The 16,756-nt window shown below is 37.5% G+C and overlaps 1 protein-coding gene across 1 annotated transcript in view; it reads left to right on the top strand.

The window, feature by feature from the left end:
- Window positions 1–13,058, top strand: part of gmpr (guanosine monophosphate reductase) — a 13,963-nt gene extending 905 nt beyond the window's left edge. Inside the window, exons 2-9 of the mRNA XM_056479631.1 lie at window positions 3,795–3,914; window positions 4,138–4,221; window positions 6,902–7,075; window positions 7,171–7,252; window positions 7,345–7,451; window positions 10,247–10,289; window positions 10,401–10,560; window positions 10,678–13,058. Coding sequence (XP_056335606.1) covers window positions 3,795–3,914; window positions 4,138–4,221; window positions 6,902–7,075; window positions 7,171–7,252; window positions 7,345–7,451; window positions 10,247–10,289; window positions 10,401–10,560; window positions 10,678–10,858 — 951 coding nt within the window. The 3' untranslated portion in view covers window positions 10,859–13,058. The remainder of the gene's footprint in view (window positions 1–3,794; window positions 3,915–4,137; window positions 4,222–6,901; window positions 7,076–7,170; window positions 7,253–7,344; window positions 7,452–10,246; window positions 10,290–10,400; window positions 10,561–10,677) is intronic.
- The last annotated feature ends 3,698 nt before the right edge of the window (window positions 13,059–16,756 follow it).

Here is a 16,756-nt window from a genome sequence, read left to right as displayed (position 1 = left end):
AAGTCAATAAATACAAGTTTCAAACATTTTTCAAAATATCTTCTTTTGTGTTTAACAGAATAAAGGAAACCCATAAAGGTTTAAAACAAGTAAAGCGTGAGTAAAATTGACAGATTTCAGTTAACTCTTTCAGTTAACTCTTAGCTAACAGCTAATTTCAAACTCTTCATGCTACTGTGTTATTTAAGTTGTGTATAGCTGGTGAGTTTTCTCTGCAGGATGACGTAGAGCGGTGGTCAGATCTCGCTGCGTCTGGCTAATCTGATGGCGGTGATGATCTGAGCGGAACAGCAGCTGAGCGCCACTTCATAACCTGCAGTAATCAATCACTGTCCTCACGAACAATCTGTGATCCCTCGTGTGCCGTTTGAAAGGGGAAAATGGTGAATTTGTTCTGTACAGCTATTGGGTAGCAAAGCAGTTCAATAAATGGCAGCAGGGTGATTATTCATGGAGCAGTGTAGTGTGACTGATGTGACTGCAGCAGCAGCACTTCCTGGAACTGAGAATGACTGAGAATGGTTTCAGAGAACCTGAGCCTGTGCATGAAGGAGAGAGAGAGAGAGAGAGAGAGAGAGAGATAGAGATAGAGATAGAGAGAGGTTGCAACATTTTTTAGTCCTTTTAAGTGATTCAGCACAATTTCACTTAAACCCACCACAATGTGTCAGCCGAGCATGACTATACAATCAGAATTTTTTCATATTTACTGTACACTCACTGGCCACTTTATTAGGTACAGCTTACTAGTAGCCTACCATCTTGGGCCCCCTTTTGCCTTCAGAACTGCCCTAATCCTACGTAGATTCAACAAGGTACTGTAAATATTCCTCAGAGAGTTTGGTCCATATTGGCATGATAGCATACCGCAGTTGCTGAAGATTTGTCGGCTGCACATCTATGATCCGAATCCACCACCTCCCACAGGTGCTCTATTGGATTAAGTCCTGGTAACTGTGGAGGCCATTTGAGTAAAGTGAATTCCTTGTCATGTTCAAGAAACCAGCCTGAGATGATTGCCGCTTTATGACATGACACATTATCCTGCTCGAAGTAGCTATCAGAAGATGGGTACACTGGTCATAAAGGGATGGACATGGTCAGCAACAATACTCAGGTAGGCTGTGGCATTGACACGATGCTCAGTTGTTACAAATGGGCCCAAAGTGTGCCAAGAAAATATCCCTCACACCAATATGTTACCACCACCAGCCTGAACCGTTGATACAAGGCAGGATGGATTGTTGTTGACGCCAAACTCCGACCCTACCATCTTAATGTCGTAGCAGAAATCGAGACTCATCAGATCAGGCAATGTTTTACCCAATCTTCTATGGTCCAATTGTGGTGAGCCTGTGTGAAGTGTAGCCTCTGTTTCCTGTTCTTAGCTTACAGGAGTGGCACCTGGTGTGATCTTCTGCTGCTGTAGCCCATCTGCCTCAAGGTTGGACATGTTGTGCATTCAGAGATGCTCTTCTGCATACCTCTGTTGTAATGAGTGATTATTTGAGTTACTGTTGCCTTCCTATCAGCTCGAACCAGTCTGGCCATTCTCCTCTGACCTCTGGCATCAACAAGGCATTTGTGCCCACAGAACTGCCACTCACTGGATATTTTCACTTTTTCAGACCATTCTCTGTAAACCCTAGAGTTGGTTGTGCATGAAAATTCCAGTACATCAGCAGTTTCTGAAATACTCAAATGAGCCCGTCTGGCACCAACAACCATGCCACTTTCAAAGTCACTTATATCACCTTTCTTCCCCATTCTGATGCTCGGTATGAACTGCAGCAAATCGTCTTGACCATGATTGGCTGATTAGAAATTTGCGTTAACTAGCAGTTGGACAGGTGTACCTAATAAAGTATCTGGTGAGTGTATACTATTTATTATAAATATGGAATTTTTTTTCTTCTACTTGTATTTGGTATTTCTTTCTTTATTACTTATTTTATTCTAATGTGTATTTATTAAATTGTTTAAATTATTTCAATACTTTTTTGAGATTTATTCATTCATTCATTTTCATTTTGGCTTAGTCCCTTTTTTATTCCGGGGTCGCCAAAGTGGAATGAATCGCCAACTTATCCAGCACATGTTTTTACACAGCGAATGCCCTTCCAGCTGCAACCCATCCCTGGGAAACATCCATACACACACATTCACACTCATACACTATGGACAATTTAGCTTACCCAAATGACCACATAGTAAATTGGAACAGTGTAGTTCAGTTTGTAGTGTTTAAGTTAAGTTCAGTTTAGCTCAGTTCAGTGTGGTTTAATAATCACTACTGAGAGTCCAAATACTGAAGAGCAAATCTAACGATGCGCAGCTCTACAGATCTCGAACCATGCAAGCCAGTGGCGACAGCGGAGAGGGAAAAAAACTTCACTAATGGCGAAAGTGAAGAAAAAAAAACCTTGAGAGAAACCAGACTCAGTTGGGCACGACCATTTTAATTTCTTCACTGGCCATAGGTCTTGTGCAGAGCTGCAGTCTCAGCGGCGGAGGCTGGAAGCTGGCCTCAGCGAAGACTTGTCTGTCCCTGGAGCATCACAGGAATCAGTCTCATGTTCTCCACTCCTCCATGACCACCACAGTAGCTGCTCAGGATACGGCCCGGTCCAGGATATGGAAACCTTGGGATCATCTCGTCGTTGGTCTTAGATTGAATCAGTGACTCTGCATAGTCTGAGGGCCTCGGGAAGAGTATCCCCAGGTGGAAATGGAGAATAAAGAGAATAATAATTGTAGCTGCTGTTCATAGTGTATATAAACAAGGTGCAGAAACCTGTGTGGAAACCCGCTAAGTGGTGCACTGAGTGTATGCTTTACTAAACAGATAGGTCTTTAATCTAGTTTTGAATTGGGAGTGTGTGTCTGAGCCTCGGACGTTATCAGGAAGGCTATTCCAGAGTTTAGGAGCCATAAATGAGAAGGCTTAACCTCCTTTACTCGACTTTGCTATACAAGGTACTACCAGAAGCCCTGAGTTTTGAGATCTTTATGCGAGATCTTGAGATCTTTGAGATCTTTTTAAATGACAAACCTTACACCAGGGGTGTCCAAACTCAGTCCTGGAGGGCCGGCGTCCTGCATATTTTAGTTCCAACCCCAATTAAACACTCCTGAACCAGCTAATTAAGCTCTTTCTAGGTATACAAAAACCTCCAGGCAGGTGTGTTGAAGGAAGTTGGAGCTAAACTATGCAGGACACCGGCTCTCCAGATAATGTCAGCGATTATTTAAAACAGGATTATAATGATGCACAGGTGTTTGTAGCTCCGCCCATTTTCGAATAGACCACAATTTTTTTGCATTTAAAGCAACAGTCACCAAAATTTGGAGCACAGCCTAAAAGGGTAGTTTAAAAGAGTTATAAAAATTATTTGTGTAGTATTTTGAGCTGAAACTTCACATACACACTCACTTATTTTACATCTTGTAAAAATGGGCATATTAGGTCTCCTTTAATTAGAAAAGTGTGTGAAAATATGTATTATAAAGACTCCTTATTTCATTCAGAGCAAGTATTACTGGACTGTATTTATCATCCACTTGATATGGACTCAAGGAAGTTCATTCATTACAGTGAATATGTGACAGTTTAATGGGTCTAAATATGTTTTAGTTATAATATATCTGAGTGCATGCTTAGTTGGGTTACAGGGCCAGGAGAATAGAACTAGAACTAGGTTAGGGCTGATTTTAGGCCAATCCATTAAAACAAGGCTGTCACACATACTGTTTGTTTTAGAAAGTGATTTCCTCAACATGTCTTGTCCCCGAAGGTTGACCTGCAGAGGACCTTCACATTCCGGAACTCAAAGCAGACGTACAATGGCATCCCAATCATTGCTGCTAACATGGACACCACCGGCACTTTTGAGATAGCGCAGGTGCTCAGCAAGGTGAGAGCTTATTTAAACAAAGCACAGTAAGTGATGAAATGCAGCGCCGCCGTCTGAAATACAACCCAGAGAAAGTCTTGTTTTACTATGTTTTATCTCTGTGATTATCAAGATCTCACTGAAACATAATTAGCTGTGTCCTGTTTCCACGCGCTGGGATCAAGAGGCTCTTATATCTCTGTCTGTCTCGGTGCCAGACGTGTCTCTCTGCTTTGTCTTTCAGCACACGCTCTTCACAGCCATCCAGAAGCACTACTCCCTAGAGGAGTGGAAGACTTTTGCAGCCAATCATCCAGAGTGCCTTGAGGTGAATGGACAGAAATGACTTTCCTGCCTTGTTTAATCAAAAGCTGTTTAATTAAGTCGTACAGTCACATTGGAACATTTCAGAAACCAAGATAAAAGATTATCTGTCCATTTTTTGCAGGACTAGTTCTGAAAGTGTTTTTTTTTTTCATAAATTTTTTTCTGTAGGGGTAGAAATTTAAATTTAAATTTAAATTCATAGCCCTTTTTTTTAAGGGGCTATGAAACCTCCCCTCCTTTGGTTCAAGTCTACCTTACAATTTTTTCAAAAAAAAGCATCATAATGGGTGTGGAGCGCTGCGAGCAGAGGAAGGAGTGGGCGTGGCCGGCAGAGCAAGGGGAGAAAGAGGGAAGCGAACAACTGTTGTTAGTTGGCTCACAAAATGAGACCCAAATCGTAAGGAGACCCATAATTTTATAGTTTAAAAAGTTAAAATGCAAAGAAATAAACAGTTATTTAATGTCCTGCTACATATGTTATTCGTAATTTCATATACACATAACCACAATTATAAAGATAATCATGAAAACACTATAAAAGAGGAGAACTTCTCTCCTACTGAATCCACGGGTGTCAATGCAGACACAATGGATAGCAGTGCAGCAGGTCTCTTTCCCTATCTATTTCAACCATTAACTTTCCCGGTAATCTGGAGGATTTTAAAAATAGGGGAACACTAAAGTACGGCTATAGGTGATGTGTCTGAATGGTAACATACTCAACTGATAAAAGACAAAGTCCGCCATTCTCCAATTCTCGTACAGCTCTCCCGACAAAAATGCTTGCTGCAAACCAACAGCTTCGCTTTATCGGCCTGGACGGCATCTCGAGGAAAAACATGCAACAAACCCTGTGACTCATGGAAGCAAACACATAACATTACGTCCCTTCATGAAAAGCTAAATACTGCTTCCCATGCGCGGATGCGGTCTCACCCAGTTATTGGGTCTCACTGCTTGGCAGGTCTGTCTTGCCTTTGGAAAGCACGTGCTCTCATGGATAATTAAAAAGCAGGGTCTTCTCATAGGATAAGAAAACTCCGCTACAAATAATAATAAACATCACTCCACTAGCAGATTCACGCTACGCCACTGATTTTGATCCCGCCCCAATAATTATTTTAAACCTGGAAGATTAAATTAGCTGACAAAAGCTTCCCACAAGTGTTTTCCCCACAATTAAAGCTGACAGGTGCTAACATTGTCTTAACTGAGGCTCAGCTCACACAAATCTGTTAAAATCTCAAAAAAGTACTCCAGGGTTTGTTGAACCTTTAACAGAATTTTTACACTTCAAAATCTAAACCTTGCTTGTTTACTTTGAAGTCCCTACTTATTTAAAATGAGCTGAAACAATGCAATTATTGAGCAATTATTCGTTGTTCAATCAACTTAAAATGGTAAAAACCATTAAGTTAACTTAACTGATTTGTGTTGGAATGACATGAAGTGATTGTGTGGAAACCAGCATTTTTACAGTGTTTCTGGGCCAGACAGAATCTGTGGCCTTTTTTTTTTGGCATTTCTGTGCAGAATTTTGTTAATTAAAATAATAATACAAAATAAGTAAAATAAAAAATCTGCTGATTTATGTGGAATGATTTTAAGAGAATAGGAACTAAAAATGTAACATAAATTATAGTAAAAAAATATTTTATTATTTCTTAAGGTTTACTATGCAAATCCAATTAGAATCACAGTCTCTCATATAATATATCTACTAAAAGACAAAAAATATTACTTTACACAGTATATTGTAAATAAATTATATAAGCATTTGCATATCAGTCAATAATATTACTGAAATCAATATAAAAACTGAATAAATATTTATGCACATTTACATAAAAATATCGGTTAATTGATCGTTTCCGTATTTTGTCATTCACCAGTCTTTTCCCTTTATTTGTGGTTGTGAATTGGATTATTGATCTCTGCTGTCAACTTTTGATGTGGAAAATTCAACTCTTCAGTTTAACAAAGTTTAACTGATTTCTGCGGGCTTAGAAGTCATAATTACAGGGCTGGATTTAATGATTTGGGGGCTTTAAGCAATTCCAGCCATGGGGCTTAACAGTCCTAATATGCACCTGTCTTTTTCTTATGTCACTCAATCTGCTTTTATAATTTTATTTTCTTAAAATAAAAAAAACTAAAAATAATAAAATAAACTATTTAATTTTCATCTCATTTGACTGCTCCATAATTTGGGGTGGGGTACAAATTTGCATGGACGTATTAATAATGCATTAAGAATTTAATTGTTAGACCCTCACCACCAAAACAGGATAGAATCCTGTGTTATATACAATTTTATGTAAAATAAAAGGTATTTATTGGGAGCCTCCAAATTTCTTAGGGCCCTAAGCGGCTGCTTACCTCGCTTATTGGTTAAATCCGCTCCTTGAACCAAACCAACCAGCTTCAAGGAGAATCACAACATTGCAAGTTGGTTTGTAGCCAACAATATGAATATTGGATTAAAAGACAAGCGAACAAGACTGTGTTTATGGCTTTAAAGGACAAAGGACAAATCTACGAAGCACTGTGAAAGATATAATCGAAAATAGAAACAACTTAGAAATATAAACAATATCACTAGTCTCTCGCAGTGATCTCTCTTCTGTGATCTTGCTTCACTCTTCCTCAGTTTGGTGACTATCCTCTCTCCTCATCTCCAGCATGTGGCTGCCAGCTCAGGCAGTGGAGCAGCAGATCTGGAGAAACTCTGCAGCATCCTGGAGGCCATTCCTCTCATTCAGTACATCTGCCTGGACGTGGCCAACGGATACTCCGAACACTTTGTGGAGTTTGTAAAAAGAGTTCGAGAAAGGTTTCCCAAGCACACCATCATGGTGAGATGTAACAATCGATGAATCCATTAAATGAGAACATCATTGTGTTTCTTGAACTACAAATGCCATGTAACACAAAGATCTGGACTATACAGGCAGGGAATGTGGTGACAGGAGAAATGGTGGAGGAACTCATCCTGTCTGGAGCTGATATTATTAAAGTGGGCATTGGGCCAGGTATCATTTTTGATTTCCCAAAATTACTAAACTACTTTCTGTCAAAATCAGTCAATATTGTGGAGCATGTGTCTTGACGTTATGATCTGCAGGCTCAGTGTGCACCACACGCATTAAGACCGGTGTGGGTTATCCTCAGCTGAGCGCTGTTATCGAATGTGCTGACTCAGCCCATGGACTGAAAGGACACATCATCTCCGTGAGTCTCTTGACATTTTCTGCATGAGGCCATATTTATAATGGAAAACATGCATTTGCAATACATGCACTCATCGGCCACTTTATTAGGTACACTGAGTTGAAGCTTCTTTTTCTTCAAGGTATTGATTTACTGTGCTAAATACTTTCTCAGACATTTTGGTCCATCTTGACACACAGATTTGTTGGCTGCATATCCATTATTCGAATCTCCAGTTCCAGCTGATCTGTTGAGAGAACTCAATGTCATGTTTAAGAAACATTTGAGACGATTCAAGCTTGTATTATAAAGTGTTGTCCTGCTGGGAGTAACCATCACAAAATGGGTTTATTGTGGTGGTCATAAAGGGATTGTCATGGTTGGAAACAATACTCGAGTAGGTTGTGATATTTATACTATGCTTTGTTTGTACTAAGAGGCCCAAAGTTTGGCAAGAAAATCTTACCTATGTTTTTTTGTACCTTCATCTTACCTTCATTTATCATCCTGAACCATTGACACAAGGCACAATGGATGCATGCTTTCATGTTGTTTATGCCAAATTCTGACCCTACCATCTGGATGATGCAGCAGAAATCAAGACTCATCACAAGCAAACCTAAAACTGTTCGTTCTGCTCTCTGGCGTGTCAATAACCTTATTATAAAGGTTTAATTGTAAACCCTAGAAATGGTTATGCGCTAATTATTTTAGTTGATCAGGAGATTTTGAAGTATTAGACCACCGGAGCCATTTTTTGAAAGTTAATTTTTTAAGTTTTAACATTAATTGTTGGTGTTTTGTTGTGATTTTGTTCTTCAATTTGAATATGAACGTCATAATCGTGTGGAAATAGAACTGCAGTAAGCCGCAAAAACGGGTCAGACACAATATTTGACCACTTCATGTATTGTTTGGCGATATATGATTGTTTCATCATGAATTTCGTTAAATATGATCATTTTTATCTTAATTTTGATGATTTTTTTGTTGGTAAATTGCCTTAATAATTAAATAAACAGATGAATCGAATGAAAACAAATGGAGTAAAGTTCGAAAAGGAAGCTTGTAACCATACTTCCACGGCCTCAGCACCACTCAATCCGGTGTCCTGACATTTTATCCTGCCAATCAGATTATGCTACCAACACGGTATTTAATGGTTCTGAGGTTGGGGTTAGAGATTAGGTAAGTTATGGTGATATTACAGCTTCATATCACACTACTCCACATTAAAATTTACACTGGTTGCAAATTATAATGGGTAGCATATTGCGTCATCAAAATGTGCTGCCTACTTTTTGACTGGGCTATAGGACAATCTGACAAGATAAGAGCACTGGCACCAATCGTCATGCCACATTTAGTTAGGGTTGTCACAATACTGGAATTCAGTTCCAATCGATACTGAATTTTTAAAAACGTCCATTTCCCGCTATCATTTGAGCGCTACTGAGCACGTTTCTATACAGCGCTGATTTACCATTGTGTTTACATGCTCAACAGAAATGATTGACTGTAAAGGTCATCAGTTCACTGAACTCTCTGCTGTTTACTGAGTGTAACCGCAGATCCAGGAACACTGGAGCATTTGTCATGTCAATCAGCTGGTTTGTCTATAAGCTGACATACGAGCGATTCGCTGATGAATCGTGGCTTAAATTCTCCAGTGTTCCTTTATCTGTGGTTGCACTCAGTAAACAGTGATGAGTTAACAGTCATTTCTGTTGAGCACGTGAACACTGGCAAATCAGCGCTGTTTAAGAACGTGCTCCCCTGCCTCCCAGCGCATAAATGTCAGTGGGAAATGGACATTTTTTTAAAATTCCAGTATCTTGCAATCCTACGTTCAGTCACATTAAATTAATTTCCTTATTTCCGATACTCAGTTTAAACTTCAGCAGATCCTCTTCATGACTTCTGCATGCCTAAATGGATTTGCTGATATTTGCATTAACGAAGAGCTGAAAAGGTGTAGCTAATCGTAAAGTGGCCCGGTGAGTGTAGCCTATTGTAGGTTTACAGTTGGGAACCCACAAACCAATTACAACACATTACCACAAGAGGGCACCATCATCAATTCTATTACATTGTTTACTTACCTTCTCAGTTTGACGCTAAGGCTTTGTTAAAAGTCAAACTAGCTCCTTATTACATCATATTTTACACGCTGTCATAATAAGAACGGAGCGAGTGATTGTATATTTATGTAGGCCATCATCACCCTGGTTCTCTCAACAGCATTTCTGCTTTAGCTCTTGGATATTGCAGAAAATAAGCTGTGACCAACGTCTAACGTTAACCAGTTTTGTTCAAACCTAAAGCTTTCGAGAAATGGCTAATAAAACGATACGTTGTCATCGTTTCTGAGTTTTGACAGCAAATGTAATCCCCGCAACACTATTATTAATTATGTTATTTAAGAAAATACCTGTTCAAGTAACTTATATTTTAAATGTAATCCCCGCAACACTATTATTAATAATGTTATTTAAAAAAACTGTTCAAGTAACTTATGTTTTAAATGTAATACCCGCAACACTGTTATTAATAATGTTATTTAAAAAAAATAACTGTTCAAGTAACTAATATTTTAAATGTAATACCCGCAACACTATTATTAATAATGTTATTTAAAAAAAAACTGTTCAAGTAACTTATATTTTAATCCATCAAAATGCACAATCAAATTACACAATTACACTCAGATGTGCATTTTGTGGAAATTGTTCCAACAGCTTTGTAAAATGTAAATGTACCTTTCAACTGTTCAGTGTTTTATGACTATATAGCAAATAAACTTTTCCCTTCTCTAGGATGGAGGCTGCAGCTGCCCCGGGGATGTTGCCAAAGCTTTTGGTGAGTTCAGTTTCTGTGGTTTAATGTTTCCAACAACCAGTGTATAAAACCCAATACAGCAGCCATTCCAGTATACAACAGTAATCTGTCTAATAATGCCTTTTACCTCAGGTGCTGGGGCAGATTTCGTCATGCTGGGAGGAATGTTAGCAGGACATGATCAATGCGCTGGTGAAGTCATTGAGAAAGATGGAAAGAAGTTTAAGCTGTTTTATGGCATGAGTTCAGACACTGCAATGAAGAAGTACGTCGGAGGGGTTGCAGAGTACAGGTGAGGATGTTTTCATGCATTTATAATACATATTTATAGCTAATAATTTTGAGGTTTCAGTCCATTTGTCAAAGGAGAGCTTTAAAACAACAACACGGTATGTACATGTGATTTCAGGGCATCTGAGGGCAGGACGGTCCAGGTGCCCTACAAAGGTGACGTGGAAAACACCATCAGGGACATCTTGGGTGGCTTGCGCTCCACCTGCACATATGTAGGAGCTGCCAAACTCAAAGAACTGAGCCGCAGGACGACCTTCATCAGAGTCACGCAGCAGTCTAGCCACATGTTCTCCTAAACATGCATCGCTGAAAACATGTAATTTACCAACACAGATTCAGCTGTAAAGTAATACACACATACTCTTAAAAACAAAGGTTCCAAAAGAGAGTTTTCATGGTGATAGCATAGAAGAACAATTTTTGTCTCCCCAAAGAACTTTGTAGTGGAAAGTTGTTGTTTTTTCATAGTGTAAAGAACATTTTAAAGATAAAAACCTGGTCATTATGACATATGACAATGTAAATATTAAGTGTAAGTGAAATGGTAAGGACTTTTATGGCACTATATATGCTGGAGGTTGTACATATGTCCATTTAAAATATTAGCGATATAATAAGTCCTTGAGTAAGTCCTTGTCCATGAAAGAGTGGGAACCCTGCTTTAATAAACAGTTGCCTAAAAGGATCTTAGCGAAATTATAAATGGTTCTACACTAGTGCTGTAAAACTATGAAGCCAGATCAGTCTGAAAAATAATATATTTAAAAATAAAATCTATACATTCACAAAACAATTAACGTTTACAAAATCCAATTCATACATTTGTAAACACACAATTCATAAATTCACAAGAGAAAACCATAAATATTTTCGAGAAATTAATTTGATTTGCAACTTTTTTTTTGAGTTTACAATGGTAAAACTGTAAACAAATGGTAAATGGTTTGATTTGCGTATTTTTTTAATTGTTTTTAAGTTCCGAATTAGATTTGCATATTGAATAATTTTTTTTTTAATTTACGAATTGAATTTGCGTATTTCTGAATATTTTTTTGAACTTAAAAATTGTATTTGCGTAATTTTGAATCAGTTTTTAAATTTACGAATTGGATTTGCGTATTTTTGAAGTGTTATTTGAATTTGCGAGTTGAATTTGCATATTTCTGAATCCTGTTTTGAATTTCGGAGTTTGATTTTGCGTATTGAATTGATTTTTTTGAATTTACGAATTGGATTTGTGTCTTTTATCGTTTTTTTGTAATTGACAGATTTGCGTATTTTGAAATAGTTTTTCTGATTTCACGAATTGGATTTGCATATTTTTTAATTGGATTTTGAATTTACAAATTGAATATGCATATTTTAATTTTTTTTTAAATGTATGAATTGAATTTGTGTATTTTTAAATAAAATTTTGAACATACAAATTGGATTTTGTAAATGTGTGTTGTGGATGGATAAATGTTATTTTGTAAATGTATTATTTTTGAGACTGATCTGGCTCCATATAAAACTCCTCTTTTAGAACCTTTCATTTTAAGAGCAGTGATGCACCAAGCTGACAGTCACCCATCAGGCAACATCAGTGAGTGTTGATGGCAATTGGCTTCCGGGTCATCAATGAGAAATTAAGAAACCAATACAGCAGACAGAAGGCTATTCTAATGTTATGTCATCTAAGTACATGTAGAAAGCGATCAGCATTATATGCAAAAATAACAATCATTCGACATGAGGTAACAACAATCCACTTCATCACCCGTATTTTTTTTTTATCTTTACATCAACTTGGTGTGTCTTTGCCTTAAGAGTGTACTGCATATAATTAATCCGGGTGGACTGTCCCTTTAAATGACAGTCCAGGCATTTATGAGAAAAGACATATACATCAACATATCCATTTGTCTTCCATTTTTTTTTCTTTAGCATCATACATAACACTATAACATCGAGGGAGACCCCATAGATAACTCTTTTGCTCAGGAATCTTGCTGCACACCAATACATTTCTTTGGAAACCCACTAAATGTTGCAGCATGGCTCAGTTTTGTTCAAGTTCTCTAATGGGTCTGCATGAGACACAATAAGGAAGCATCCTATAAGCCTCTCGACAGGACAATAGTGAGGCGAGATGATTCATTCTTTGTAATTATGCAACTCCCTCATGTGAAAGAAATGCATGTTTGTGGAGAACTTACACATTAGCAGTCTCCTCCGCCACGTATAAGCTAAGCCCCGTGTGCCGTACTGTACGTTTGAGTTGATTTGAGCAGTGATTGGTGCATTGTGTGCTGTTGTGAAGTGTTTCTGCTGGCCTGCTTCCTTTGTGATTGTACGGTGGGTGCGGTGGGATGTCATATCAGACCAGAGGAATGTGAAAACTGCTGCACCTCTTTCTACAACATGCCTTGTGCAGTTTTGATGATGAGGTGGAAGTACTTTATTAAATGTGTCGAATATTAAATAAGGATGAATAAAAATCTGAACAAAGATTAACATATACCTTTCTGTCTTTGTGATCAAATGTTATTTTGAGGTAAAAACTAAATTGCGTTAATATAAATCATGTAACCCCGCCAAAAAGTATTGAAGGCCATCAATGATGAAAATCAACTTGTGTAGATATAGTGTCCACTGTCACAGTGGAGTGATAGAAACACAAGTCTCTTTTTTTTTAATTTTCTGACGTTAAAATAGGACCCAAATCCCAGTGGTTTTGAGGCCCACCACAACGTTACGTAGGAGGGTGGTTTTCCCTGCCCACCGATTGATTGACAGGTGCCATGTTCCTATATTAACATGAATACACACGTCCACAGAACATTTTTATTATTTTTTTTTTTTTTTCAAATAAACTGGGATTAAAATATTTGTTATAACTCTCTGTGAGTTTTATGTGTTCCAGTATATTCTTAAAAGGTTTTTAAAAACAGAGCATGTTTGTAATACTGTGACTTAAAACCAACACATATCAGTGTTTCAGAACCTACATTTTATAAAGTTAAAGAGGTTTAATATGTATTAATTATATTGTAAACCTTATCATTTTGTCGGAGGGCAGTAAGTGCACTATTCTGAGCTTCTGAATAGCTGTATTTAAATTTCTGTCGTGTTTCGTCTGGTGCAAACAGCCAAATTGCTCATCACTGCAAATCTCATCACGCTGTTTGTTAGAACGCGGGATTACAATGTAACCTGCTCACCTAATGTTTATGTTTGTAATATTTACAGTTGAGGTCAAAATGATTAGCCTCCGCTGAATTATTAGCCCCCGTTTATTTTTTTTCCCCAATTTCTGTTTAACGGAGAAGATTTTTTCAGCACATTTCTAAACAGAATAGCTTAATAACTCATCTCTAATAACTGATTTATTTTATCTTTGCCATGATGACAGTAAATAATATATGGCTAGATATTTTTCAAGACACTTCTATACAGCTTAAAGTGACAATTAAAGGCGTAACTAGGTTAATTAGGTTAACTAGGCAGGTTAGGGTAATTAGGCAAGTTATTGTATAATGATGGTTTGTTCTGTAGACTACTGAAAAAAAATATAGCTTAAAGCAGCTAAACATTTTGAACTTAAAATGATTAATAAAAAATTAAAAACTGCTTTTATTCTAGCCAAAATAAAACAAATAAGACTTTCTCCAGAAGAAAAAAACATCATCAGACATACTGTGAAAATTTCTTTGCTCTGTTAAACATAATTTGGGAAACATTTAAAATCAAATAAAATCAAAGGAGGGCTAATAATTCTGACTTCAACTGTATGTTATTTGCTAATTAATAACCACCTCATGTGGAAATCTGAATCTGCATCTCATTTAAGAGTCTGTTACTGTCCACTGGAGGTTGCATTTCGATCACAGACGCACAGCCTTTCTGACTGACAATGAAATATGCTGTTTTTTATCAAGGCAACCCGGAGTGCTGAAATATAATTGGCTAAACTGGCATTGGATGGGTAAAGGAACCAAAACAGACAGCTTTCCGGCACGTATAATGCAAATTTTTGAAGCAGAATAACTGACTTCAGCATCATTTTTTTTTTTTTAAGATAAACAAGAATGTTCTCTTAGCATGTTTCTTAAATATCTGCAAACATAATACGGCATTTTTATTCTTTAGAAGATTCAAAAACTTACATACAGCATCTTTAAGTGTTTTATGTTCTATCTACTCCAATTTTTTTTAAGCGAACAACTTAATTCTTTCATGTCGTCCCAACACAAATTGATTGAGTGGAACCCAGCATTTTTTACAGTGAATGAAGTGTTCCAGATTGACACAAAGTTCATAAAACAGATATTTCTGAAAATATATATATATTTAGAATACTGTAGTAGGATCAACTAAATGGCAACTTAAAAAACTGAATCAAGAGCTGAATCATTCAGAGCTCATTGCGCCGTTTCACAGTCAAGTGTGGGTTTGTGGTGTCTAATAGAATCTCAATATCTTCCATCTCAGCTTTTTCAAATGAAGGCTCCAGCTCGCAAAAGAGAAGCGAATACTCAAGGCCTCCACCTCCGCCAACACCCACACTCCATTGACTAGGTGAGCCGAGTCAAAGAAGCCTGTGGAATACCTCTGTGAGACAATTAATTCCCGTTTGTCTGTGCGATGATAATAATAAGCCCACTCTGTCTGACAAAAGCACAAAAAAAATCAAAAATAAAGGGTGCAGTTTGCAATTGGCACTGTAATTTTTATTAGTACGTGTATACTGCAACAATAAACTTGTACTGGTATACAGACAATTTCTTTTGAAACAAATTTGTTCACAACCTGAATCAAATATTGTTTTGTTGTTCAGAATAATGAAATAAGTTCTAACTAGAAAACCGGCAAGCACCATCAAAGAAAGGGACCAAAAAATCCAAGAAACAACGTGAGTGTATCCTACAAATAGACACACCACAATTAGAAAATAGATTTTCAATTCAAATATTTTTTTATATTAGTTTTCTTTTTTAAAAAAGCTAGTGCAAGTACAATATTTTACACAACTTACAGAGAGTATGCACGCATATGGAAATAAAATGAACCAAAAAAACTAAACAAAAATTGCCTTTCAGAATTATTTCCTACCTAAAGGTGTTTTTTTAATCTATTTTCCTTTATTAAATAAGGTGCAAAACACTACATCCTCTCCCAACAACCATCGCTTGCTACTGGCCAGAATTCGTGGATGCGATTCCCAGAAAATAAAACCTCCGGATCAGATGTGACATTCAATTTTTCTTTTAACAGTCTCGCTCAACATATCTGCGTGAACATAGGTCCAACAATCCTGAAATTACAAAAAAAAAAAACCCATCTGAGTGTTTTAAACAGTAGGTAAAGCTCCAATCCGGAGGTTTTTATAATCATGGAGGTTTCTGCCCAATGGCAAGTGAAAAAAGAAACTAAAAAACAGCTTCCATTTCCCTTCCAAATGGAAGACTTCAAATCTCTTTATGACAAGACCCGCAACACCTCTAGCCCGTGGTATTACTGCTTCATCCGAACCCCACTCCTTCCTGAGGAATGACCGATGGCTTCCTGTGTACACAATCTCGAAAGGGAAAACAACAGAAGATAAAGAAAATAAAAAGAACTAGAGGTGGCTGGACATGCGTGCACATTTAATGACAACCAAACGCCATTTCACCTGACAAGAAGTACATAGTGTTATTTCACCTCCAGCTAATAGTTTTGTGTATCTGGCCTCAGCTTTTAAAAACCACGGGGAGGTTTATTCATCAGAATCTAGACACTGACATGTTAAAATTAGGCCTATAAAGATTTTACAGAGTACAGAGTTTTTTTTACAAGCATTCATTGGCAAATTACAAAAATGAGCTGTTGTTTTTTTTCTTCGAAGATATGTTGTAGAAATTCTGAAGGATAAATACACACGAGGCTGTTGATTGCTATGCGTGAAGGTGACATCGGGTTTGTGAGAACAGCATCTGTACACGGGGGCTGTGACGGTCAGTACATCCCCCTGGTGTTTAGTTCTCCGTGGATGACCAGGGTTGAGCGTCAAGTTTGACCAGAACGACAAGTCTCTTTTCTTGCGCAGGATGTACCACTCTCTCTGTGAGGAAAAGTGTTTGTCAGATCAAATCGACGAGAGAGGAGTGTGCACTGTTTTCACTATCCAGCACTGATGTATAGCTGAACGCTCGTATATTAATTAACAATAA

This window comes from Danio aesculapii, chromosome 19 (genome assembly GCF_903798145.1).
Source record: "Danio aesculapii chromosome 19, fDanAes4.1, whole genome shotgun sequence".
Classification (NCBI taxonomy): domain Eukaryota; kingdom Metazoa; phylum Chordata; class Actinopteri; order Cypriniformes; family Danionidae; genus Danio; species Danio aesculapii.
The sequence above is the reverse complement of the archived record's forward strand: the minus strand, read 5'-3'. Positions and strand labels throughout refer to the sequence as shown.